Genomic DNA, 25,453 nt, shown 5'->3' with positions numbered 1-25,453 from the left:
GTCCCAGACAGTCATGCTTTACATGGGTCCAACTCTCATATAGCATTCGATGGTGAGTTTGTATATTAAATGTCTCATCTCAACCTGTTTAGCCAGTGAGTAATGTTAGCTGCACTGTAGTTTATACTTGCACATGTAATCACATGTTTGCACAGCCCATGTTATATGTACTTGTGTATATCCATTTTGCTTTTCACATGCATATCATAATTGCATATTCTTGTTTCATTAACAGTTTTACCTCATTATCACATATCATCATATCGTATTGTACATCAAATCAACGCATCATATCTGTGATCCCTTTACTGAATAATAAAACACCGTTCTACAAACACCTCTTCTGAACAGATTATTGAAAAGTAAAGGTGGTTATACTGTAGGCTTCAAATTTGCCAGAAAGGGCTTAGTGAGAGGCTGAACAGTAAAACATCGAATGCTACAAGCAGATGGACTCTCTTACACTGACTCCGTCAGTAAATCATTGCCTGTCAGCAGTGGGGACATATACTGACTTACAGAGCCGTTACACTGCCAGCCACAGCTATCTGCATATGACAGCCACACAGTTTCTATACAGTCTACCAACTATGGCAGCTCAGCAATAGGAGTACCGCCATTTGACTACACAGAAACCTGTACAAGTCAGTGCAGCCACGCTTATAAGGCAACACAACAGTCTCTTCACAGTCAAGCAGCTTCATAACAGTTCAAAGATACTGACTCCTCAGAGATCTGCGACACAGTCTGAACAGTTACTTGCAGACAGCATTACAGCAGTCTCTACACAATCAAACATCTCTACCAGATCACCATGTCACAGAAAACGATATCCTCATACAAAACAAGGTCCCAAGTCTCTGGTTCCTCCAAATCCTTGTCTGTCAGTAATGCAGCCATCATGGCACGTGCAAAAGCGGAAGCCGCAAAAGTAAGGGCTAACTTTGCCGAGCAGGAGATGCAATTAAAAATCGAGAGCAAACGCTTAGAAGCAATCGGCGAGAAGCTCGCTGCAGAGAAGGAGGCAGCGGCTGCCATAGCTGAAGCAGAAATCTTGGAGACTGCAGAACTCCCTGATATAAGAAGAACCAATGTACTTGACACAGAGAATGGATCTCAGGATTCACTGCAACGCACATCAGAATACGTACGTCAAGTCTCAAAAAGGAGTAGCAACCCTCCATCTTTACAAGGTACGCATTCAGACCTCATGCAAACAAATCAAGTACACTCTACAGCGCCACCACCAGTGGACAACAGACCACACATTTGCAAGCAAGAGAATCCTAGACACTGTGAACCTATGAGGGACAACTCTTCCCCACCTCAGATGTCTGAATCTGCAAACTCCAAGAAAGACACAGCCTACTTCACACAGAAGCGGTGTGATACCAACCGTCGGGAACCAGACAACACTAACAGGTATGACTACACACCATATACCTACCGTGTTAATGTACCGACATCTCCAAGAGCCAATCAGGACACATTAGACTTTGCTAAATTTCTCACCCGCCGTGAATTAGTCACGATTAGTATTTCAAAGTTCAATGATCGCCCTGAGAACTTCAGAGCCTGGCAGTCCTCTTTTCAAAATGCTATCAGAGGAATAGACCTTTCACATAGTGAAGAGATAGACCTCTTAATTAAATGGCTTGGGAATGAATCTGCAGAACATGCTAGAAGGATAAGAGTGATTAACATTAACCACCCTGAGAATGGACTTAGGATGATCTGGGATAGACTTAATGAGTGCTATGGCTCACCAGAGATAATAGAGAGTGCTCTGTTCAAAAGAATAGACGATTTCCCCAGGTTACCCAACAAAGGCTATCAGAGACTCAGAGAACTAAGTGACTTACTAAAAGAACTTCAAGTAGCTAAATGTGAGGGAGATTTACCAGGACTTGCCTTCCTTGACACAGCCAGAGGCGTTAACCCTATAGTGCAGAAACTACCGTATAATCTGCAGGAACAATGGATCAACCATGGCTCCAAATATAAGCGGCAGAACAAAGTGCAATTTCCACCATTCTCAGTTTTCGTGGACTTTGTACACCAGCAAGCTATGACCAGGAATGATCCTAGTTTTGCCTTTACCTTGACAAATACTGCACCTATGGTACCTAACCCCCGCAAAACATCAGTTGCAGTTCACAAGACTAATGTGCATTATTCAGATTCTTTCCGCAGGTCTACCAGCTTTAATCGCCAAGAGACCACAGACAAAGATCCAGCCAAGCAATGTCCTCTGCATCACAAACCGCATCCTCTCCTGAAATGCAGAACCTTCAGAGAAAAGTCCCTGGAGAACCGCAAAGCCTTCTTAAAGGAGAATAGGATCTGCTACAAGTGCTGTTCCTCCACATCACACCTCGCCAAGGACTGCAAGGTTAGTGCTAACTGCACAGAATGCCACAGCACAGACCACAATACCGCTCTACACCCTGGTCCTCCCCCATGGGCTTTGCAACACAGTTATACCGATACAGAGCATGGCGGGGAGCACAGTGTAGAACAAAAAGACACTGTTGCAGTCACACCAGAAATAACTTCACAATGTACCGAAGTCTGCAAAGATGCCATTAGCGGTAGATCCTGCTCCAAAATATGTTTAGTCAAAGTTTACCCCAAAGGCCATCCAGACAAAGCCGTTAAACTTTATGCAATCCTAGATGACCAAAGTAACAGGTCTCTAGCCAGATCAATCTTCTTTGAGACCTTTAATGTTAAAGGACCCAGCACTCCTTACTCCTTAAGATCCTGTGCAGGGAGTTTTGAGACAACAGGAAGGAGAGCAACTGGCTATCAAATTGAGTCCTTGGATGGGAAGACATGTCTCTCTTTACCAACTATCACAGAGTGTGACGAGATTCCAGACAATAGGAGTGAGATTCCTACACCAGATGTAGCTAAACACCATACACATTTGAAACGCATAGCACATCTGATACCAGAACTGGATCCACATGCCCAAATAAATCTACTCATTGGGAGGGATATCCTACAAGTCCACAAAGCCAGAAGTCAGATTAATGGTCCACATAACGCACCTTACGCTCAAAGACTGGATCTGGGATGGGTAATAATAGGAGAAGTATGTCTTGGAGATGTGCATAAACCAGATTCTGTCAACAGCATGCTTACCTGTACTTTAGAAAATGGACGCCCTTCTCTATTCCAGCCATGTCATAACCATTTCCTCATAAAGGAATTACCACACTGTACCTTCATAGACTCAACTAGTGACAACCATATCTGTGACAACTATCAAGATCATCTGGGACACGCAGTCTTCCAGAGAACAAAGAAGGATGACCAGGTGGCAATGTCCATAGAGGACAAACTATTCTTGGAAATAATGGAGAAAGGACTAGTCAAGGATGATGCCAACAGCTGGGTTGCTCCTCTACCCTTTAGAACACCCAGACAACGCCTTCCTAATGACAGAGAACAAGTACTCAAACGCTTCTCTTCACTTAAACACAACTTTCACAGGAAACCAGAGATGAAAGATCATTTCTTCTCCTTTATGGCTAAAATATTTGAGAATGGTCACGCCGAGATAGCTCCCATTCTTAAAGACACAGAAGAATGCTGGTACCTGCCAATGTTCGGAGTATATCACCCGAAGAAACCAGGTCAGATAAGAGTGGTGTTCGATTCCAGTGCCCAGTTTGAAGGTGTTTCTTTAAATGACGTACTCCTGACAGGACCAGACCTTAACAACAAACTCCTAGGAGTACTCATCCGTTTCCGAAAAGACTCTATTGCCTTCACAGCTGACATTCAACAAATGTTTCATTGCTTTCTTGTGAGAGAAAAAGACAGGAATTTCCTAAGATTCTTCTGGTTCAGAGACAATGACCCCTCAAAAGACATCACGGAGTATCGCATGAAGGTACACATCTTTGGTAACAGCCCTTCACCTGCAGTTGCCATCTATGGACTCAGACGTTCAGCTCAAGAGGGTGAGCTAGAGTATGGTTCTGATGTTAGACAACTTGTAGATAAAGACTTCTACGTGGATGACTGCCTAAAATCTATGCCAACAGCCGAGACAGCAATCAGCCTCCTCAAAAGAGCTCAGGAAATGCTTGCTTGTTCAAACCTGAGGCTTCACAAAATAGCTTCCAACAGCAAAGTAGTGATGGAAGCCTTCCCTTCCCAAGATCATACCAGCGATTTAAGAGACTTGGATTTAGGAACCGATTCCCCACCAGCTCAACGTAGCCTTGGACTCTTGTGGGACTTAAAATCTGACACCTTTACCTTCCAAGTAAACAGCGAAGAAAGACCCTTCACTCGCAGAGGTGTTCTCTCTACTCTAAACAGCTTGTACGACCCCTTAGGATTTGCAGCTCCTGTCACTATCCAAGGTAAAGCTTTGCTCAGAGACCTAACCTGTGAGTCAATTGACTGGGATGCCCCACTGCCTCCCCAGAAAAGAAACTTGTGGCAAGAGTGGAAAGATTCTCTATCTACCTTAACCAACCTCCGCATTACACGTCCATATGCCCCCGTGCCTTCTACAGCAGTACAAAACCAGAGACTATGTGTATTCTCTGATGCCTCAACCCAAGCAATTGCTGCAGTTGCATATCTTAAGACCATGGACATCAAGGGACAATGTCATATTGGATTTGTCATGGGCAAAGCAAAGTTAGCTCCACGTCCAGAACACACAGTGCCCAGACTTGAACTTTGTGCTGCAGTACTAGCTGTAGAATTAGCTGAGCTCATTTCATCTGAGTTACCAATTGGACTCTCTGAAGCAGATTTCTACACAGACAGTAAGGTAGTATTAGGCTACATATGCAACGAGACCAGACGGTTCCATGTTTATGTCAGCAATCGTGTGCTAAGAATCAGAAGATCCACCAATCCAAAACAGTGGCACTATGTATCTACTGCTCACAATCCAGCAGATCACGCTACAAGAGCTGTCCCAGCCAGTATCCTCAAAGACACTACATGGCTCAGAGGACCTGAATTCCTGTACAAGGCAGATTCGAACAATCCTGAAAGTAGCATATTCAAGCTAGTAGACGCAGACTCAGATGTTGAAATTCGTCCACAAATAACTACAATCCATACCGTAACTTCAGATTGTCAACTTCAGCCTCACAGATTCCAAAGATTTTCAACTTGGAAATCACTTGTCAGAGCCATTACCTGCTTAACTCACATAGTCCATTCATTTAAACGCAACGCATCTGTAAGTGTGAATGGATGTAAAGGTTGGCACCACTGTCAAAATATTTACGCACCAGAAGAAACACAACGATCCAAGAACCTTATCATCCGTGTTGTGCAGCACCAAATCTTTTCCGGAGAGATCGACTGCATTAACAGTGGAAATCCTATTCCCAAAGACAGCACCTTAAAAAAGCTAGACCCTTTTCTTGATGAAAATCATTTATTGAGAGTAGGAGGCCGTCTTCAAGAAGCAAACTTGGAGACAAATGAGAAAAATCCTTTAATCATTCCTGGGAGTCACCACATAGCTTCTTTAATTGTGCAACACTATCACAACGAAGTCAAACACCAAGGACGATTGTTTACCGAAGGAGCTCTACGATCAGCTGGGTTCTGGATTATTGGAGCGAAAAGGTGTGTAAGCAGCACAATCTTCAAATGTATCATTTGCCGTAGACTTCGTGGTACTTCCCAAACTCAGAAGATGGCTAATCTTCCAACAGACAGACTTAGTACAGACCCTCCTTTCTCCAATGTTGGTCTTGATGTATTTGGTCCATGGACTGTCATCACACGACATACTAGAGGTGCGAATGCGAACAGCAAGCGCTGGGCGGTTGTATTCACTTGTATGAGCATCAGAGCTGTTCACATCGAAGTTATAGAATCAATGGACACTTCAAGCTTCATCAATGCCTTTAGACGCTTCATTGCTATCCGTGGCCCAGTAAAACACATCCGGTCCGACAGAGGTACCAACTTCATTGGAGCAGCCAAAGAATTACAAATTAATTCGAACATTGACACTAAAAGCATAGAGAGATATCTCAGTGAGCAAGGTTGTACATGGACCTTCAACCCGCCTCATTCTTCTCATATGGGAGGTGCCTGGGAAAGGATGATCGGCATGATACACAGAATCCTTGATTCCATATTCTTGCAAGTGGGAACTGCAAGACTTACTCACGAGAGCTTAACAACCTTCATGGCTGAAGTCTCAGCTATTGTCAACGGAAGACCATTGACTTCAGTGTCTAATGACCCAGAAGACCCACTTCTACTTACTCTGGCCACTCTTCTTACACAGAAGACCGGGATTACCTATGCTCCTCCTGGAGAATTCAATACCAAAGACCTGTTCAAACGTCAATGGAGACAAGTTCAAAGCCTTGCAAACACCTTTTGGGACAGATGGAAAAGACAATACCTTTCTACCCTGCAGTCAAGGAGCAAGTGGCAAGTTGCCAAACCCAACTTAAAACCAGGTGACATTGTGCTCGTCAGAGATTGCCAGTCACAACGCAACGAATGGCCTTTAAGTCTTGTCACCAAGACGTTCCCAAGCAAGGATGGGAAGGTTCGTAAGGTTGAGGTCAAGATCTGTAAGCGAGGAGAGACTAAGTTGTTCCTCAGACCAGTGACTGAACTATTCTTATTGTTATCTGTTTAGAGTTTAAAATATGGTACCAGTGATACCAGACGGGGAGTGTCATGCCTTCAGCATTTGCTTTGTGTAGATCTGATTACTTTTACTACAGAAAGTTGTATTATTGCCCCATCTAGTGGTCAGTCCCATCAATTAATTTGACCCTCATAGCCTCTTGTAGCCAGTCTTGCAATGCATTCTGGGATGAAGAAGCTGGGATCAGCCTTTCTACTTCCCTCATGGTCCCAGACAGTCATGCTTTACATGGGTCCAACTCTCATATAGCATTCGATGGTGAGTTTGTATATTAAATGTCTCATCTCAACCTGTTTAGCCAGTGAGTAATGTTAGCTGCACTGTAGTTTATACTTGCACATGTAATCACATGTTTGCACAGCCCATGTTATATGTACTTGTGTATATCCATTTTGCTTTTCACATGCATATCATAATTGCATATTCTTGTTTCATTAACAGTTTTACCTCATTATCACATATCATCATATCGTATTGTACATCAAATCAACGCATCATATCTGTGATCCCTTTACTGAATAATAAAACACCGTTCTACAAACACCTCTTCTGAACAGATTATTGAAAAGTAAAGGTGGTTATACTGTAGGCTTCAAATTTGCCAGAAAGGGCTTAGTGAGAGGCTGAACAGTTAGCATGACAGGAAAGGCCAGGGGCGTAGCCAGAACTTTGTGGGCCCTATAGCAACATTTTGAAGGGGACCACATCCCAATGCTTCTAGAGACAATTCTCTGCAGTAGTTGTTAATTTTATGCCCTATTATAGTGCCCTAGTTTCTTTTATGAATTGTAGTAGTGCTCAAGTTCACCTTATGTCCCATTTCAGAGCTGCTAATACACATTATGCCGCACAGTACCCCCAATTCACATTATGATATATAGTGCTCCCCATTTATATTGCGCCTCATTGCAGTGCCCCGGTTCATATTATATAACATTAAAATGCCCTCCAGTTCATTTTATACCACACTACAATGAGCAGGTCCAGGGGCATACCTACATATATTGCAGGCCCCAAGGAAAAAGTTTGAAAGGACCCCTGCGTACCACCCAGTAGCAAAAAATGTATATAAAACATGTAACTTTGACAGGAAAGGAGGGCCCCTCTCAGCTCTGGGCCCCATAGCAGCTGCACTGTCTGCACCTATGGTAGCTACGCCCTTGGGAAAGGCTCTGCCTCCCCTGCCTCACCCCACCACACATCACTGCTCTTAATCCTACATACTAGGCGGTATTCAATTGTTTTCACCACCTTTCACACCCGTTCTGTTTCTGCTGACGGGTGTGGTATAATCACTTCACCTTGCTACCCCCGGAGTAGCGAGGGTGCACAATCCTTTACGCAGCTAAACCTGATTACTGTGAGCACAATATGCGCGATAATGGGGATCACTTTAGAACAGAGGTTCTCAAACTCGGTCCTCGGGAGCCCACACAGTGCATGTTTTGCAGGTAACCCAGCAGGTGCACAGGTGTATTAATTAGTCACTGACACATTTTAAAAGGTCCACAGGTGGAGCTAATTATTTCACTTGCGATTCTGTGAGGAGACCTGCAAAACATGCACTGTGTGGGCCCCCGAGGACCGAGTTTGAGAACCTCTGCTTTAGAAAGTAGATTGGGCGTGATATATCATTTGAATACCGCCCCCTGTGTTAGTTCCTGCCATCACAGCAGGTGCAGATGCTGATCTGCACACAATTATGTGAAGGCAAAATAGTTACTCATTAAATTATAGGAATGATTAATTTGAGCTACTCAGTGTAGATCAGGGTTAATACCACATTATGTAAAGACAGTAAGTACTGTAACACAGATAACAAATGTACAAAGAATAAAGATACAAGAAAAACTTTGAATATGCTCTTAAGCAATATAGATACTTGATAGGTCACGTATAAAACTAAGTCGTTTCCAGGAACTGTCCCATCATTATTTATGAAAGTATTAAATGTCAAATCCACTCACAGGAGGAACTTGCAGATCATTTAGCAAAGTAGATTGTCACCAGATATCTAGATTAGCTTTTAAACAGGATCCACCCGAGTAGTGTCTACTTGCTTACCGCTTACCTATTCAGCCATGTATAACCTTTGACTTTCTTTTGGTTAATGAACCAAAACAAACTGATGCTGCAGTGACCAGTGTATCCTACCCTAATGCCATACTTGTTGTCAGATAATGGTTGCTATGACTTAAACCTCTCCTTTGAAAATAATATAGGCAGTCCTGTATGTCAGACCCATACTACACACATGCGCAGTACGGGTCTGTCGCATGCTTACAGTACCAAACATCTGTACTTTGCAGCATGGGCATCACTACCATCAGGACCTCAATTAGGCCTGGGGTTCTGCAAAGTGACCTAACTTATATTAAGTGATAAACTATATTTCCCAAATAACTTGTTTTGTGGGAATTATTGTTTAACTACCATTCAATTTATTTTTAAAAGGAATAAAGTATGAAATAATGCAGATACCACAATCTAGATTGTCATAACTAATTACATTGTTTATTAAAGAACTACTGTGCTTCAATATTTTCTAAAGAAGACATGACTATGCAATTGTAGTTCTGTTATAAAACATAAATATGATGCTTTTTGTTATTCAATATAGTTGAAACATTGTAATTTATATTATTAGAGCAAATTAATTATTCGTAGAGTCCTGTTAGGACAATCTTTAATATTCTTCAATACGTTGGAAGAAATGTTTTCATATCCTACTTTTCATTGACACTTAGGGGTACATTTTCTAAGATGGGAGCTCTATTTAAGATGGGCTGTTGCCGATAGCAACCAATCAGATTCCAGGTATTATCTTCTAGACGGTGCTAGATAAATGAGAAGTAGAATCTGATTGGTTGCTATGGACAACATCCCATCTTAAATAGAACTCCCATCTTAGTAAATTTACCCCTTAACCACTTGCCTGGCATGGTTCCATCAGATGCGACCATACCAGCAAGTGCTTTATCTGACCTGGTCGCACAGGATACGACCAGTTAGATAACATGTGTTAGCAGCGGCAGGGAAGGGAAACTTCCCTCCGCTGCTGCTGTCAGAGGCCTCTGCCTCCCTGCACTCTCCGCTACTGATTGCCATGCTGTCGATCATTGCTGATCGGTCAGCACGGCAGGATCCCCCACCCCCAGCGGTTGCATACAATAACAGCCGCTGGGGAGTGTAAATTAACCCCCCCCCCCCAAGCCCCATCTGTGTACCTGGAGGCTGTCCTGGCTTTCTAAATGAAAGCTGCAATGGTCGCGTTGTTTCCTATGTTCCGATGTTTGTGATGTTTTCAATTGATGTTCCGATGTTTAAAAATATTTTAAAAAATATATTTTTGCTCTTTTTTAACTAAAATCATTTTGCATAGGGTTAAATTCATGTTCATCACCTAATTCACTCATAAAAAACCCCGTCAATTTCTGAGCGGTTTTGGGGGGGGGAAATCGTCAGTTAAGTGGTTAAGGACCACTAAACAGACAGCGCTGTAACACTACCAGCCATTGCTCGTAGATACAGTGAGTGGAGTGCAGGAGATTAGCATGTAATAGATCAAGACAATGAAAATATCGTAGTGTACTTTGTTTGTATAGAACATTAAATCCCAACACATAGTAACAAGTCACCGGCACCGCCCCTTGTGGTTTATTATTCTTAATTGAAAACTTCACCCAGGTAGAGCAGTGTTTCATGCAAATATTATATTGTTGACATTTCATCCAGCAAATACAACATTGTGGGTTTCCAGGGAACCTTGTCTCGACAATAACACAATAAATTGATAGTCTGTCAGTGGGAAGTGTTATTGTGAAATATATCTGAGCTGAACAAATTGGATATCCTGATGTAAAGCAGCACTCAGCAATGCTGGTCTCTCATGTATTGCTCCATGGTAACTGTGTTGGGAAAAGACTGAGATAGTGGCTGGCTGCTTCTGCTCAGGTAAACTGGCTTCTCTCACGTCTGTGCTCTGGATGAGACACTGGCAGCAGACTAGGTGAGTAAAATACCTTAACATAAAGAAAAAATGCCACTTGGACTTGTGTGAAGTTATTTTAAGGTCAGTGTTAAATATCTTTACACAGAAGCAGTCATACAGTAGTTTTGTGAGTATGAAAGCATGCCCCATCCGTTAGCACAGGTGTGAGAGGAGGAGTTTGGGAAGGCTAGGCTATTGGGTTTTAAGTCACTGGTAGTAATGTTTGGTAGTGGTTTATAGCTTAATTTGTGCAAAAGTATCTTGATGTTTGCTAAAGCCTTCAGGTTTAGGGGAAAGGTGACAGCAGTTGTACAGATTTTTGCAAAGGCTGATGGGACGAGCTGGGTGGAGCACAAACATTTCTTATAAAGTACAGTGTAGGCTAGTTTGTTGAAGCAGTGCGAAAGGGTGGCGAGGGCACATATTTTTGGGTAGTCCTCTGAGGCTCACGCCCATTTCCACTCCACAAAAGGAAAGTATTTGTTCACCAGCTGTGGACTGACAGAGATTGGGTTTCATTCTCTATTTTCACTGGGGCATATCTTGTGGCTTCCAGGTGAACTTCAGTAGAGAAGCCCATTTGCAGGTTGGAAGTTGGACTTTTCGGGGCGTATGTAATGGAGTGCGAGACGGCCAGAGTACCGAGATTCCGGACGAACTTGTAAGTTTTTTTTAAATCAGCAAACATTTGCAATGCAAAATAAACCTGATTTACCTTGTAAATGGTTGCTGCTTTTAAAAAATGTACCAGTTCTGCCGAAATCTCGGAGCTCCAGCCCAGCACTTGATTACATCCGACCCATGATGTGATAGTTACACTTTTACTCAAATAGGCCCATTTTGATGTGCAATGTAGGTGCATTGGTGGAAATCCAAGGTGTTTATCCAGGGGCGTAGCCAGAACTTTGTGGGCCCCATAGCAACATTTTGAAGGGGCCCCTGTCCCAATGCTTATAAATAGACACTTCTCTGCAGCAGTTGATAATTTTATGCCCTCTGATAGAGCCCTAGTTCATTTTCTGGACCATAGCAGAGCCTTATTTCATGTTATGCCCCATAGTAGTGCCCTAGATTCTTTTATGAATCCTAGTAGTGCTTAATTTCACCCTACAATATGTCACTGTGTACTGTCACATTTCAGAGCTGCCAGTACACATTATGCCGCACAGTACCCCCAATTTTTCACATTATGATGTATAGTGCTCTCCATTCATATTGTGCCTCATTACAGTGCCCCAGTTCATATTATATAACATTAAAATGTCCTCCAGTTCATTTTATACCACACTACAATGAGCAGGTCCAGGGAATACCTAGATATATTACAGGCCCCAAGGAAAAAGTTTGAAAGGACCCCTGCGTACCACCCAATGGTGAAAAATGTATATAACACATGTAACTGTGACAGGGAAGGTGGGCCCCTCTTAGTTCTGGGCCCCATAGCAGCTGCACTGCCTGCACCAATGGTAGCTACGCCCTTGTATTTAGCACTGCCAATACACTCAGAATATCATGAGTGATCAGTAAACATCATAGTTTGAAGTCTCAGTTTCCCTAGACTTTAATATTCTGCTCCCTCTGAGTCACTTCTGATGGCTTGTGAGCCACTGATGCTGTTAGTAAGGTGCAAATAAAGGAATGTAATTTCATTAATAGTGTGATACCATAACATCTGTGTACCAATACACCTGGGTCATATCAATCCCTTAAATGGTTTTTAGACTTACAGGATGCAGGGGCCCTTGTACACTGCATAACCTGCTGCACCCATTGTAAATACGCCTATAATATTTACAAATACATGAACAGAAAAATAGACAAAAAAATAAAATAAAAAAGAGGCAGTTGGGCCATTTCATAAATAAATAGGACAAATTTGGTAAAAATTTCTTCAATATACATTTTCTGTGTCCCACAACTTAGGTCATAGATGGAGCAACATTAATCATAAATATAATGTTGATATCTACATTATTAAGTAGAGAGAACATTGGGCCTGATTCATTATGGATTGCTATTGAGGCTGACATACTGATGTTCACAAATCTGCTGCTGTGAAAAATCGCATGTGAAGAGCCGCCCAGAAAGGATAAAAGACGCCCACCGATGCATTCACAAATCTACGTAGGCAGATTCACAATGCATACGCAAAAAATTAGCCCCATTGATGTTTGTGGCTGACCCCAGCATACTCAAATCAATGAGAATGCAGTTGCAACAGGTGCCATGTTTTTAAACGCATTCACAAATGATATCAGACACATGCCATGACATGCCTTCGTTTTCTCAACCACTCCCCACAATTGCCATGTTATCATCCACGAACGGTCACTTCCTGTCAATCAAAATGAACACTCTTTACAAAACATAAGCGTTCGCAGCGCATGCGCAGTCTGCCAATAATCACTTACTGCATGCAATCTCACATTTGCAAATGGTAGAAAATCAGTCCCATTATGGAAAGTTAACATAATTCTTAAGAAGAAAATGTTGATAAGGGATGCAATTTAATATCTGATTTTACCACACTGTTCCACAATTTATAACTAGGTGGTGTTACTATTAGTATCTGGTGGTTGATCAAATATGTTCCCATGCAAGAGCAAGCAGTGTTTGAAGCTGAATTTTGAAGGTGAACATCGGAAACGCCTCCAAAATGCCCGATTTCATCCGATATACCGGGCCGAATGCCCAAAATCAGATGAAATCGGGCATTATCGTTCTAGTGTTTGGGGCCCTTTACATGTGTATTTAAGTCAATGGGGGTAATTCCAAGTTGATCGCAGAAGGATTTTTGTTAGCAGTTGGGCAAAACCATGTGCACTGCAGGGGAGGCAGATTAAACATGTGCAGAGAGAGTTAGATTTGGGTGGAGTGTGTTCAATCTGCAATCTAATTTGCAGTGTAAAAATAAAGCAGCCAGTATTTACCCTGCACAGAAACAAAATAACCCACCCAAATCTAACTCTTTCTGCACGTTATATCTGCCCCACCTGCAGTGCACATGGTTTTGGCCAACTGCTAACAAAATTCCTGCTGCGATCAACTTGGAATTACCCCCTTTATCATATGCTAAATAAATGTTATTATCTAATACTTTGTCCTTTTAGAAACCTACTAGGTGTAAAGCAAATTGAGTGTGAAAATACAACGGACTTTAGAAAGTTGTAGGATTTGTTTTTAATGAAATCCAGAAATGTTAAAATAAACAAAAGGTGGAAGCATAGGTAGGATGATGATCATTTAAGGGCAGGCGACGGGTAATCCTTTGGACATATTTTTGTGCGTTTATATTTTTTTTGTTGGCAAAGACAGAGCAAGTAATATACGGAAAATTAAATTGTAACACCGGCTGTTACTTTTAATCACTCATGACATGTAATGTTAGTCGGACCAAAATTTTTAATTAAATGTCAAACTAAGTTTTTCAGCAAAGAAAGTAAATTACACTTATAAAAGCACATAAAATTCCTCTTATCTTGTAATAATACATTTTACACATCTTTCATGTGTTGGAAGTTATGCAGTATTGTTCACATAATAAACAGTAGGTAAGTTACTTTGAAATAGCTCAGTTGTTATGTGGACAGAAAAACAGTGGGTGGAACTATGGAGACTTGCAATAGCATAAGGTAGTAAAACTGGCTTTCCACTAATTGTGGTGTGCTGTATAATGTTGTCAAGTCTGTGGTAGTGGCACATGGCATATGTTCAGCTAGGATCCCAGCTCACCATAATCCACAAATAAGGTAGGTGGATATATGAAAAGCACTTACACCACCATACCATTGCAAAGGTGCCACACAATCTTTTGTTGATTAATGGTATTCCAATGTGCTTTGTTTCTTAAGCTAAAGACACAGCTGTGGGTTCCTTTGGGTTGAGTGCAATATCCCGGTGCTCAGCATGGTGGCGGTCAGAATCCTGTCGATGGAATTCCGACGTTCACCGTCCCAACGAATATTGGGAAGTAGTGTAACCTTATCCCTGATTCCAATCCTTAATCCTAACCCACCCCTCCCACAGCCTAACCCTAACAGTCCCCTTTGCCAGCCTAACCCAAACTGTTACCTCCCGCAGCCTAACCCTAATAGTCCCCATCGTCAGCCTAACCCTAACAGTCCACTTCGGCAGCCTAACCCTAACAGTCCCCTTTGCCAGCCTAACCCTAACTGTTCCCTCCCGCAGCCTAACCCTAACCCACCCCCTAATGCCTAACCCTAACCCTTCCCTTAGTGCTGAACCCTAACATTAAAATTAACCCTAACCCCAATTCTTATTATCAGGATCCGTCTGGAATTTGAGCGTCGAGATTCCGCTGCTGGGGTTTTGCTGCCGGGATTCTGAACAACATTATGCTGAGCGCCAGGATAATGACTACATCGCGTTCCTTCAGTAGTGTTTTGTGAAAATGTTGAAACATTCAAATATTTTTCTGTCAGTTGAAACAACTGCAGATAGAAAGGAAGAGATTTTGTGAGAGTTCTCCTGTTGTTGTTGTTTTTTTTAAGTGGCAATCATTTACATAGCATAATCAACCTGGTTTTCCATTTTAAAAAAATAGGAGAATTCTCAAAAAATCTCTCACTTTCTGATTCTCACACCCTATTACATTTCCCCCATAGTTTTGCAGTGTGTATTATGCATGCAGGTAAGTTGTAATAATAACTTTTTGCCTCTTGTTTTTTTATTCCTGCTCTCCATAAGGAAACTATGTTACATGCTTATTATTTACAAGAGCTGGATGATGAGGAGGTACTATGTGTACTTTGTCTGGTGCATGAGTTTTTCTTTTTTCTTTTAGATATAGTTTTGTTTTGTTTTGTTTTGTTTATAATATGTATGCAGGTAAGTTGTATTAATAATTTGTTGCCTCTTGTTTTGTGTTCCTGCTCTCCATAAGGAAACTACATTAGATGCTTACTATTTACAAGAACTGGATGATGAGGAGGTATTATGTGTGTTTACTCTGCTGTATTAGATTTTCCTTTTATTTAACCTTTATAGCAATGGTCATGTTGTGGCCCCATTTAAGAACGAGTCATAACCCCTTTAGCACTCGCTAAAGGGGTTATGTCCTCCTTTCAGTATTCAACAAACAGCGCTAAAACTAAGATTACTGCTGTTTGTCTCTTTGTCACTGTCACCATCTATAGATGGTGCAAGCAATACTGTCCCCATAGTCAGCCATGGGGACACTGAGCTGCCTTTCTGGCTTTTGCGAAGTCTTCTGGGCAAAGACTGGTCACCGCCATGTGATGCACATAAGAAGATTGGCCATCTTGCGTGCACATGACCTAGCAGCCCCTTGATGGCAATGGTAGGCTGCCTGCTGTGGATCGCATGATGCCACTGGAGAGGGGGACTTTGCTGATCCTTACCAGCGAGGGCAGTATTGCTGATTACCAATGGCAAATTCATTAGTATCACTGTGATACTAAATGAAATATGCCGCTGGTATTATTACTGTTTGTCAAATGGGGCTCTAATTCTTTAGTTGTCTTTTTTTTTTAACTGTGTTTTGTGTTTTAAAAGTATATATTACATTTATAGGACACCTATATAATTATAGCAGTACTGTATTTATAGAGCAAGTAAATATAACAGTATTAATGAATTTTGCAATGCTAAAGTGGTTGCCAACACAGACACCTAATCTCTCACACTGGCAAGGGTGCTTTAAGAGAGGAGGAGACCCGGGTGCAGCCTCCTCTGCTCGGGCCCCCTCCTCTCTGCCAGCAGCGCTGAGAGTCTGAGCATTAGAGCGCTCAGACTCTACTACGCATGCGCAGATCTCCGGGAAAATGGCACAGTGGCCATTTTCCCTGAGCTTTAATACCGCCGTGGACGTCGCAGTGGGACTCCGGAGGGGTGAATATTTAGAAAATGGGTGCAGCGTGTGCGGTGGGGGCCCCCTCTCCCCCTCTGGACTCAGGGGCCTGTGTGCACCACACACACTGCACCCATTATAGAAACGCCAGTGCACACTGGAGTCCATACTCAGGTAGAGAATCTGCACCTACAGTAGCCTAGGGTTGGTGCAAATTTCGATGGTGGAACTGATGGTTGTGTCTAAAGATGGACCAAGCACGATTGCAGTATCTGGAGATACTGGAAGTGGGCGGCTCAGTCCTTACACATTCATATGCATAGATGTACACCAGGGAAGGGATTGTAGCTGCATTAGCATAAAGACGTGGACATGCGACCAGGGCCGGATTAAGCCTTGTGGGTGCCTGGAGCACTTAAGACAGGGTGGGCTCTGGTGGAAGGTGGGTGATGTATATTAGATTGTGCATACCTCCCAACATGTTCCATTCCAGGAGGGACAAAATGCTCTCTACCTGGACTTCCTTCATAATATATGATTGGCATCTCCTGTGTTGAACTATTTAATTGATAAGAAAGGTGTTTCAACACAGGAGATTGCAATCATAAAATAAAAGGGAGGTCCAGACAGAGACCATTTTGTTCCTCCTGGAATGGGTCATGTTGGGAGGTATGGATTGTGTATATTAAATTTAAACCAATGGTGTATATTAGATTTAAACTAATAGTTTAATAATGCCTGGGTACTGTTTATAGCTCCACCTGATTGAGAGACCACTTTTTTATAAAGTTTTCTTGTAGTCTAACAAAGACAACTTAAACAACCTTAAAAAACACAGAAACATTTTTTTTTATAATTTATCTTGTGACATGCAAGAATAGCAGCAGCCACTATACTACTTACACGCTGGGACAGGATTCAGGAGGACTCTCTGTGTGCGTCTCTCTCTAGACCCAAATGCTGTCATTAAATAACAGGTTACACAGGATCTCTACCCCCTCCTATCTCTCCTCTGGTCAGGAAGCTCCATTCGTAGTTCAAGAAACCTGATACTCCTCTGTCTCTCCTGCACTGCATATTGTCCTGCTCGCATTCTGGCTATATGGTTCTGCTGTATAAGAGGGAAGCTAATGTCAGTGTGTTCCAGCAGGGAGGCCCCCTGACAGAGGGGGGCCTGGAGTACAGTATCTCCTGCGCCCCCCACTTAATCTGGCTATGGTGTTGTGTATTCTATAGCCAGTTACAGCAGCCTGATTCTGCTTGCAACCCATAGCCTGGGAGCAGAGTCAAACTTCCTGCAGCTTCCGCGGCTAGATTAATCTGGCCAATAGTGTCAAGTCTGGCTATATAATCACCAGAGAGTGTGGATTTTATTATTTATAGTTCTTTATACACTGTCATCCTACTCCATACTAGGGTTGTTCATAGGAAGCCTGGCATAGAATGTCTGTCAGGCTTCCAACATCAAATCATGTGATGCGCATCAAAACCATTCAATACATAATAATTTATGTATGTAATTTAAAGAAGGAAATGTTAAAGAACTGTAAAAAATATAGTATGTGCTTGATGCTGCACAAAAATTTTAATGTGTGTTTTGGCACTTAGTTTATAATAACTTCATAATTTTGCTGTCAGTAAGTATAATTTAATGTTTATTGCTTATTTCAAACCCTCTTTCTGCTCTAGAAAGCCATGCACGAATTCCGAAAAGAATGGAAGCTTTCAGGTATACAAAGGATTTTCTACAATAGTCTGGTTAAGGAGCTGGGAGGGTTTGGCTCTGAAGCTGGAAAATTCATTTGGCCCACCAGTGTGACTAATACTTTAGATGATGATCTAGCCATTAAAGATACTGGCAATCAACAAATCCAGATCTTCTCTCCTGAGGGCCAGCACAAACAAACATTTGCATATGGTTCAGAAACTACCAACTGTCTTGGTGATGTGGCTTGTACAGAAGATGGTCTTCTTCTGGTATCTAATGGACGCAAAGGTATAAAGGTATTCTCTAAGGAAGGAGAAATGATCCATCTTTTGAAGTCATCTAAGGCCGATTGGAAGCATTCCTATGGGTTGGCGGTAATGAGATCCAACACTATTGCAGTGACCGACTGGACAGACGGGGGTAAAATACACATCATTGCTGTAGATTGGAGAATGAATGCAGTTCTGAAAACCAATGTTGTTGATGGACTTCAAAGACCAGAGCATATTGCAGTTACTGAGGTATGTCCAGCTTATGAATGCATATCCTGCTTATCAGTTTTAGATTATTGGTATAATAACTTAAGTAAATAGAATCACAACAAAAGTATAACTACAAATGATCACCATCCTATTCATTTCCAGACTATGGACCTTAATCAGAGATGCACACAGATCGCCACCTCATGATGCGTCTGCAATTACATTGCGGACGCATCAAACTAAGGTAGACCCCTGGCATCACAGCCTAGCTACGTTGTCAGGCAGTCCGCCACCATTTTTTTAATCGAAACAGCTACACGTGACGTAATGCAGCCGCCCCGAAAATGCTCCCAACACGCCCCTGTTTGGCCCGTCACGCCCCCTCAATGCCGCATCACCGCCCCGTGACCACCCGCCAATGTCATTCACAATGCGGCCGCATCCTTCCGGGATGCGTCCGCAATGTTTGAGGCCACGCAGATGCAATGTGGCTGCTGCGCTTGCGCAGTTTGCCGATATAGGAAAACTGTGCTGCTGGATGCAGCAACATCCATCTCTTAATAAAGCTTTATGTGACATGTCATGTAATCATGGCTGTTTCTAAGCTGGAAACTTTTTTAGGTGGTCAATAGCATATTTAGGGCTCTGGAAAAAATCCCTGCAGTGTGGGCAGTCAACAAATAACTAGAGCAAGGGTCTTATAGCAGTTGATGATAATATTTGAGTAATTCTATATACTCTGCGTGGGATCACATTGGAGTGTGATCTTATTTTATGTGATGTGTTTTACTCTACAGGTTGATAGTTTTCAGAGGCTACCTTTGAACTTAACAATTCTATGCTTAATAGGGGGCTGATTCTGAGTTGAGACTTTGGAGCAAAGCAAGGAAGCAAGTAATTTGCACAAATTATGTTGCACTGCAAGGGGTGAAAATATATATTTTTTGTATGAATGGCAAATATTACCCGCTTACACATGTAGCCCACAAATGCTGAGCAGCTTTATTTTTACACTGCAATTTATATTTGAATGTGGACAAACTCTTCTCAAGTCTAAGGGCCTGATTCTGAATCACACACAAAAACGTATGAAACGTTTGCAGCAGTCTATTGTCAGTTGTCCATCTGCGAGTGCTGCTACAAACTCCTTCCCTTGTGTACATCCTTGCATATGATTGTGCAAGGACTGAGACCCCCACTGGTTCCCCCCTACCCTTTATTATGAATAAGGACAGCACAAAAGGGTCATGGTCTCGTGGGGGAGGGGCATGGCCACACAATAGTTCCCCCAATTCAAATTACGCCACACAGTATAGTGCAACCTTATTTACATTACACCGCACAGTATGGTCCTTTATTCATCTTACATCACACAGTAGTACTCTTAATTCATACTGTGCCGCCCAATAGCACCCCTTATACATGTTATGCCACACACTAATACCCCTTATACATGTTATGCAACAGTAATACCCCTTATACACAATACACCACACAGTAAGTACCCCTTATTCACATTACACCACACAGTAGTACCCCTTATACACATTATGTCACATAGTAGTACCCCTTATACACATTATGCCACACAGTAGTACCCCTTATACACATTATGCCTCACAGTAGTACCCCTTATACACATTATGTCACTTAGTAGTACCCCTTATACACATTACACTACACACTAGTACCCCTTATTCACATTATGCCACACAATAGTACCCCTCATTCACATTAGGCCACACAGTAGTACCCCTTATACACATAACACAGCACAGTAGTACTCCTTCTTCACATTATGCCACATAGTAGTATTTCTTATACACATTATGCCAACTAGCAGTACCCGTTATACACATTACGCTGCACAGTTGAACGCCATATAAATGTTACATCACACAGTAGTACCACTTATTCGCATTACGCCACGTAGTAGTAACCCTTATACATGTTACGTCACACAGTAGTACAACTTATTCACATTATGCCACACAGTAGTACTACTCCTCATTCACATTCGGCCACATAGTAGAACCCCTTATACATGTTCACATTATGCCACGCAGTAGTAACCCTTATATATGTTACATCACACAGTAGAACAACTTATTCACATTCTGCCACACAGTAGTACTACTCATTCACATTCTGCCACACAGTAGTACCCCTTATACACATTACACCACACAGTAGTACCACATATACATGTTATGCCACATAGTAGCAGCACTATACACATTATGCCACAGGGTCGTACCCCTTAATGACAATAAAAACAACTAGTCTTGCTGCTATATTAGGTTTAGGCAAGGGAGGGGGGACATTATAATTCAAATATGGAAGAACAAAAAAATAAAATTCTTCAATAGTTGAATTTTAATATCCCCATCTGGCTAAGCTTGATCTAGTGTTATGTGGTCTGTAATTTAACTGACTGGTCAGTCCCCCATGCTACCCCCCAACCAGCCATGACCCTGCCTCACAGTCTGTCCGTCAGTGAGTCTGCTGCCAGTCTGCCACTGCTCCCACCACACAATGGCTCCTCAGCACTGTGGGAGACAATTCATGATGTCTCTCCCTGGAGCTGGAAAGCAGAGCTCCAGAGTGAGCTCTGGAATTGTGCTGCTAACCTCTGAGAAGAAACCAGATGCACCGCTAATAAAAATATTACAATGTGTGCTTGGCAAATGGACCCTGCAGCCGCTGACGGTTCTGCACCCAGGGCAACTTGAGCTCTGTGCGTTTGCATCGGCTGCACCACCCTAGTTACGACCATCGAAACATGCACCAGCCCTGTAGCAGGTGCAGTTTCTCTGTCTGACCATGGTCTTCTGTACTGGTGGCTGTGCACCTGTGAATGCATCCACTTGTATATACACACTGCTACACTCCCTTAACATGCCCACTGAATGGACCAATTTTGTGTGCACTACTAGTCACCTCCCAGTCACTGTCCAGGGACGCGCATCACTATTCCGCCATATTTCTGATACAGGGCGATTCTCCATGTTGCACAGGACTGCTACACAAATTCAAATGACATACTTCTCCAAAATACCAAGATTTTAGTAGGTCTTAAGTTATAGCTACTAAGTTATTGCTACTAAGAAATTAAGGGCCAATTCAGACCTGATCGCTGCTGTTCGTTTTCGCACAGTGGGCAATCAGACACAAACTGCGCATGCATATGCACTGCAATGCGCAGGTGCGTCACATGGCTACAAAGCGTTTGTGCGAAAGATCCATTCGCACGGCCGATCGCAAGGAGATTGACAGGAAGAGGCCGTTTGTGGGCGGCAACTGACTGTTTTCAGGGAGTGTCTGGAAAAATGCAGGCGTGTCCAAGAGTTGGAAGGGAGGGTGTCTGACGTCAAATCTGGTCCTGGACAGCCTGAAGTATTTGCAGCGGCAGAGTAAGTCCTGGGCTGCGCAGAGACTGCACAAAATCTGTTTTTGCAGCTCTGTTACACATCTGATCGCACACTTGCACAGCTAAAATACACTCCCCCCATAGGCGGCGGCTGTCCGATTGCTGCAAAAATCGCTGCCCAGCAATCAGGTCTGAATTACCCGCTAAGTTTTTATAGAAGAACAATTTCTTGACAGACCAGTATAAAAGGCAAATAAATTAAAAGCGTGTGATACATGGGACTTTATGTTCACTTTCTGGAGAATTGCCCTGCAGTCTGATTTGATCAAACCTTTGTGTATACATTATGTAATGCATGCACCATAGGGGATTACAGAATTTTGGGTGATCAGTACTTCTTTCAAATACGGTGGTGATGTTTAGACGTTACCCCCTTCCTGGCTTGGATCATAGTCGGGATAACTTTGTTAGGGATCCCCCTTCTGGCTAGAATCAGCCGTTCAACTTCCATGTCATCAAACGTAGCCGCGGTAAGTCCTGATAGACGAACGGGCCCTGTTGCAGAAGATCCTCGCAAAGAGGTAGAGGCCACTGATCTTCCATGAGCATCTCCAGAAGGACCACGTACCAGGCCCTTTGAGGCCAGACTGTAGCAATGAGTATTGCTTGAACCCTTTTCCCTGTTTATTCTTTTGAGATTTCTTGGGATCAGAAGAAGTGGAGGAAACACGTGCACCATCTGATAGACCCATGGAGTTGTCAGAGCGTCTACCGCCACTGCCTGTGGGTCTCTTGACCTGGAACAGTACCGCTTGAGCTTCTTGTTGAGACGAGAGGCCATCATGTCGATTTGTGGATATCCCTACCGATGTGTCAAGCACCTGAACATTTCTGGGTGAAGGCCCCACTCCCCCGGGTGCAAGTCGTGTCTGCTGAGGAAGTCCGCTTCCCAGTTGTCTACTCCCGGAATGAAGACCGCTGACAATGCCACAGCGTTTTTTCCTGCCGAGAGGAGAATTCTTGACACCTCTGACATTTTGTTCTGCCCTGTCAGTTTATGTATGTCACTGCCGTTACATTGTCCGACTGGACTTGAATGGCCCGATCCTGTAGAAGATAAGAGGCCTGCAAAAGGGCGTTGTATATGGCCCTGAGTTCCAGAATGTTTATTGGAAGGACAACTTCCTGACTTGACCATCTTCCTTGAAATTGCACCCCCTGGGTGACTGCTCCCCAACCTCGGAGGATTATGTCTGTGGTTAACAGGATCCAGCCCTGAATTCCGACCCTCCGACCCTCGATGAGGTGTGAGGTCTGTAGCCACCACAGAAGGGAGATCCTGGCTTTTGGTGACAGACAAATCTTCTGGTGCATGTGAAGATGCGATCCGGATAATTTGTCTAACAGATTGAGCTGGAAGGGTCTTGCGTGAAACCTTCCGTATTGAAGCGCCTCATAAGAGGCCACCATTTTTCCCAGAAGGTGAATGCATAGATGCAACGATATCCAGGTTGGCTTCAGGACATCCCAAACCATCGACTGGATTACCAATGCCTTTTCCAATGGAAGGAACACTTTCTGTGACTCCATGTCCAGTATCATTCCCAGGAATGGGAGCCTCCATGTTGGCTCTAGGTGAGATTTCGGAAGGTTCAGAATCCACCCGTGATCCTGGAGAAGTTTCATTGAGAGGCCAGTGCTGTCCAGCAACCTCTCCCTGGATGGCACCTTTTATCAGAAGATCTTCCAGGTACGGAATTATGTTCACTCCCTGCTTGCGGAGTATAAATATCATCTCTGCCATCACTTTGGTGAACACCCTTGGTGCCGTGGAGAGACCAGATGGAAGGGCCTGGAACTGGTAGTGACAGTCCTGCGGTGCAAACCGTAGATAAGCCTGGTGAGGCGGCCAGATTGGAATGTGAAGGTACGCATTCTTGATATCCAGAGACACAAGGAATTCCCCTTCCTCCAGACCTTGAGATCACCGCTCTCAGAGACTCCATCTTGAACTTGAACACTCTTAAGAACGGGTTACATAGTAACATCGTATCTAAGGTTGAAAAAAGACAATTTGTCCATCAAGTTCAACCTATTTGTGGTCTCCTATGCAGGAGTGTTTTGGTTTACATTTTGTCTGATGCTGATGTCAGCCGTTGTGTTTTATTTCTCTTTTCATAGTAACTATACTGCGCGACTACGCTCCATAACCCTGGATATCCTTATCCATTAGGAATTTATCTAACCCATTCTTAAAGGTGTTGACTGAGTCCGCCATTACAACTCCCTCAGGCAGGGAATTCCAAACACGTATTGTCCTTACTGTGAAAATCCTTTACGTTGCATTGTGTGGAATCTCCTTTCCTCTAACCTAAGCGAGTGTCCATGTGTCCTCTGCGCTGATCTTACAAAAAACAGGTCCCGCGCAAGCTCTGTGTATTGTCCCCTTATATATTTGTAGATGTTGATCATGTCCCCTCTTAGTCTCATCTTTTCCAGTGTAAACATGCCTAGTCTTGCAAGCTTTTCCTCGTATTCCAGCGTCTCCATGCCCTTAATTAGTTTGGTCGCCCGCCTCTGAACCTTTTATAGCTCCAGAATATCCTTTTTGTAGTATGGTGCCCAAAATTGCCTTCCAACTACCGATGTCGCAGAAGAAGAAAGGGACTGGTCTGAAGATATTGAGATACCTGCGTTCAAGTCTCCCAGGAAGAGAAAGCCGGTAGTCACCTCCGATCCTGTTACCCCCACTGCAGGCCTAACACCTGATGATGCTCCATCGGACAATCTTGAGTTCGACTGGAAAAATGTGCAGGAAGTGAGTCCTATATTACAAGACTTAATGGGCCTCATTCGCAGAAAGAGTCATCTTACCAAGTCCCAGAGAGCCGTTGCTGATCCTAAATTGATCAAACTGTTACGCCATCGAGACTGGATCAGCCTCCAATAGGGCCTTGTCATCCGAACCAGCCTTGATCCCGGTACCCACCAGCTCATGTCTCAAATTGTAGTGCCTAGACAACAAGCTGAGCTGTTACTTACTGCCTACCACAACCAGTCGGTGCACTTTGGAATCCAGAAGATGGAGGTGGTACTCTGGCAGAGATCTTTTGGATTGGGATGAGATCTGCTATCGACAAGTGGTGTCATGATTGCAGGATATGTAACCTGAAAAGACCAGCTGATTCATCTCAAAAGGATCCTCTACATCTGATACCAAGTTCCTGTCCTCTCAAACTTGTTGCTTTAAACCATGTGAAACTTGAGCACAGCTCCGCTGGGTTCCAGTATGCCCTGACCATCACAGATCACTACAGCAAATTCCTGGTGGTGGTACCAGCACATGACTTGACAGCAAAAACAACGGCTGAACTGTTCCTCAAGCACTTCGTCCACCCCTACGGTTACCCC

At 43.2% G+C, this 25,453-nt stretch overlaps 1 protein-coding gene across 8 annotated transcripts in view; it reads left to right on the top strand.

Annotated features, from left to right (window-relative positions):
- LOC134919562 (E3 ubiquitin-protein ligase TRIM32-like) overlaps window positions 1-25,453 on the top strand; it is a 41,407-nt gene that overhangs the window by 5,710 nt on the left and 10,244 nt on the right. For 3 of the 8 annotated variants that reach the window (XM_063920494.1, XM_063920468.1, XM_063920513.1), the window contains exon 2: window positions 18,172-18,711. In XM_063920494.1, coding sequence (XP_063776564.1) covers window positions 18,178-18,711 — 534 coding nt within the window. In that variant the 5' untranslated portion in view covers window positions 18,172-18,177. Of the gene's footprint in view, window positions 1-6,801; window positions 6,920-10,490; window positions 10,671-15,555; window positions 15,604-18,171; window positions 18,712-25,453 lie in introns of those variants that run through there. The other 5 variants (XM_063920450.1, XM_063920476.1, XM_063920486.1 and 2 more) reach the window with 5 other exon arrangements.

The sequence above is a fragment of the Pseudophryne corroboree genome, chromosome 1 (assembly GCF_028390025.1).
Source record: "Pseudophryne corroboree isolate aPseCor3 chromosome 1, aPseCor3.hap2, whole genome shotgun sequence".
Lineage (NCBI taxonomy): Eukaryota > Metazoa > Chordata > Amphibia > Anura > Myobatrachidae > Pseudophryne > Pseudophryne corroboree.
Note: the sequence above shows the minus strand (reverse complement) of the source record. Positions and strands in the feature narration are given on the sequence as shown.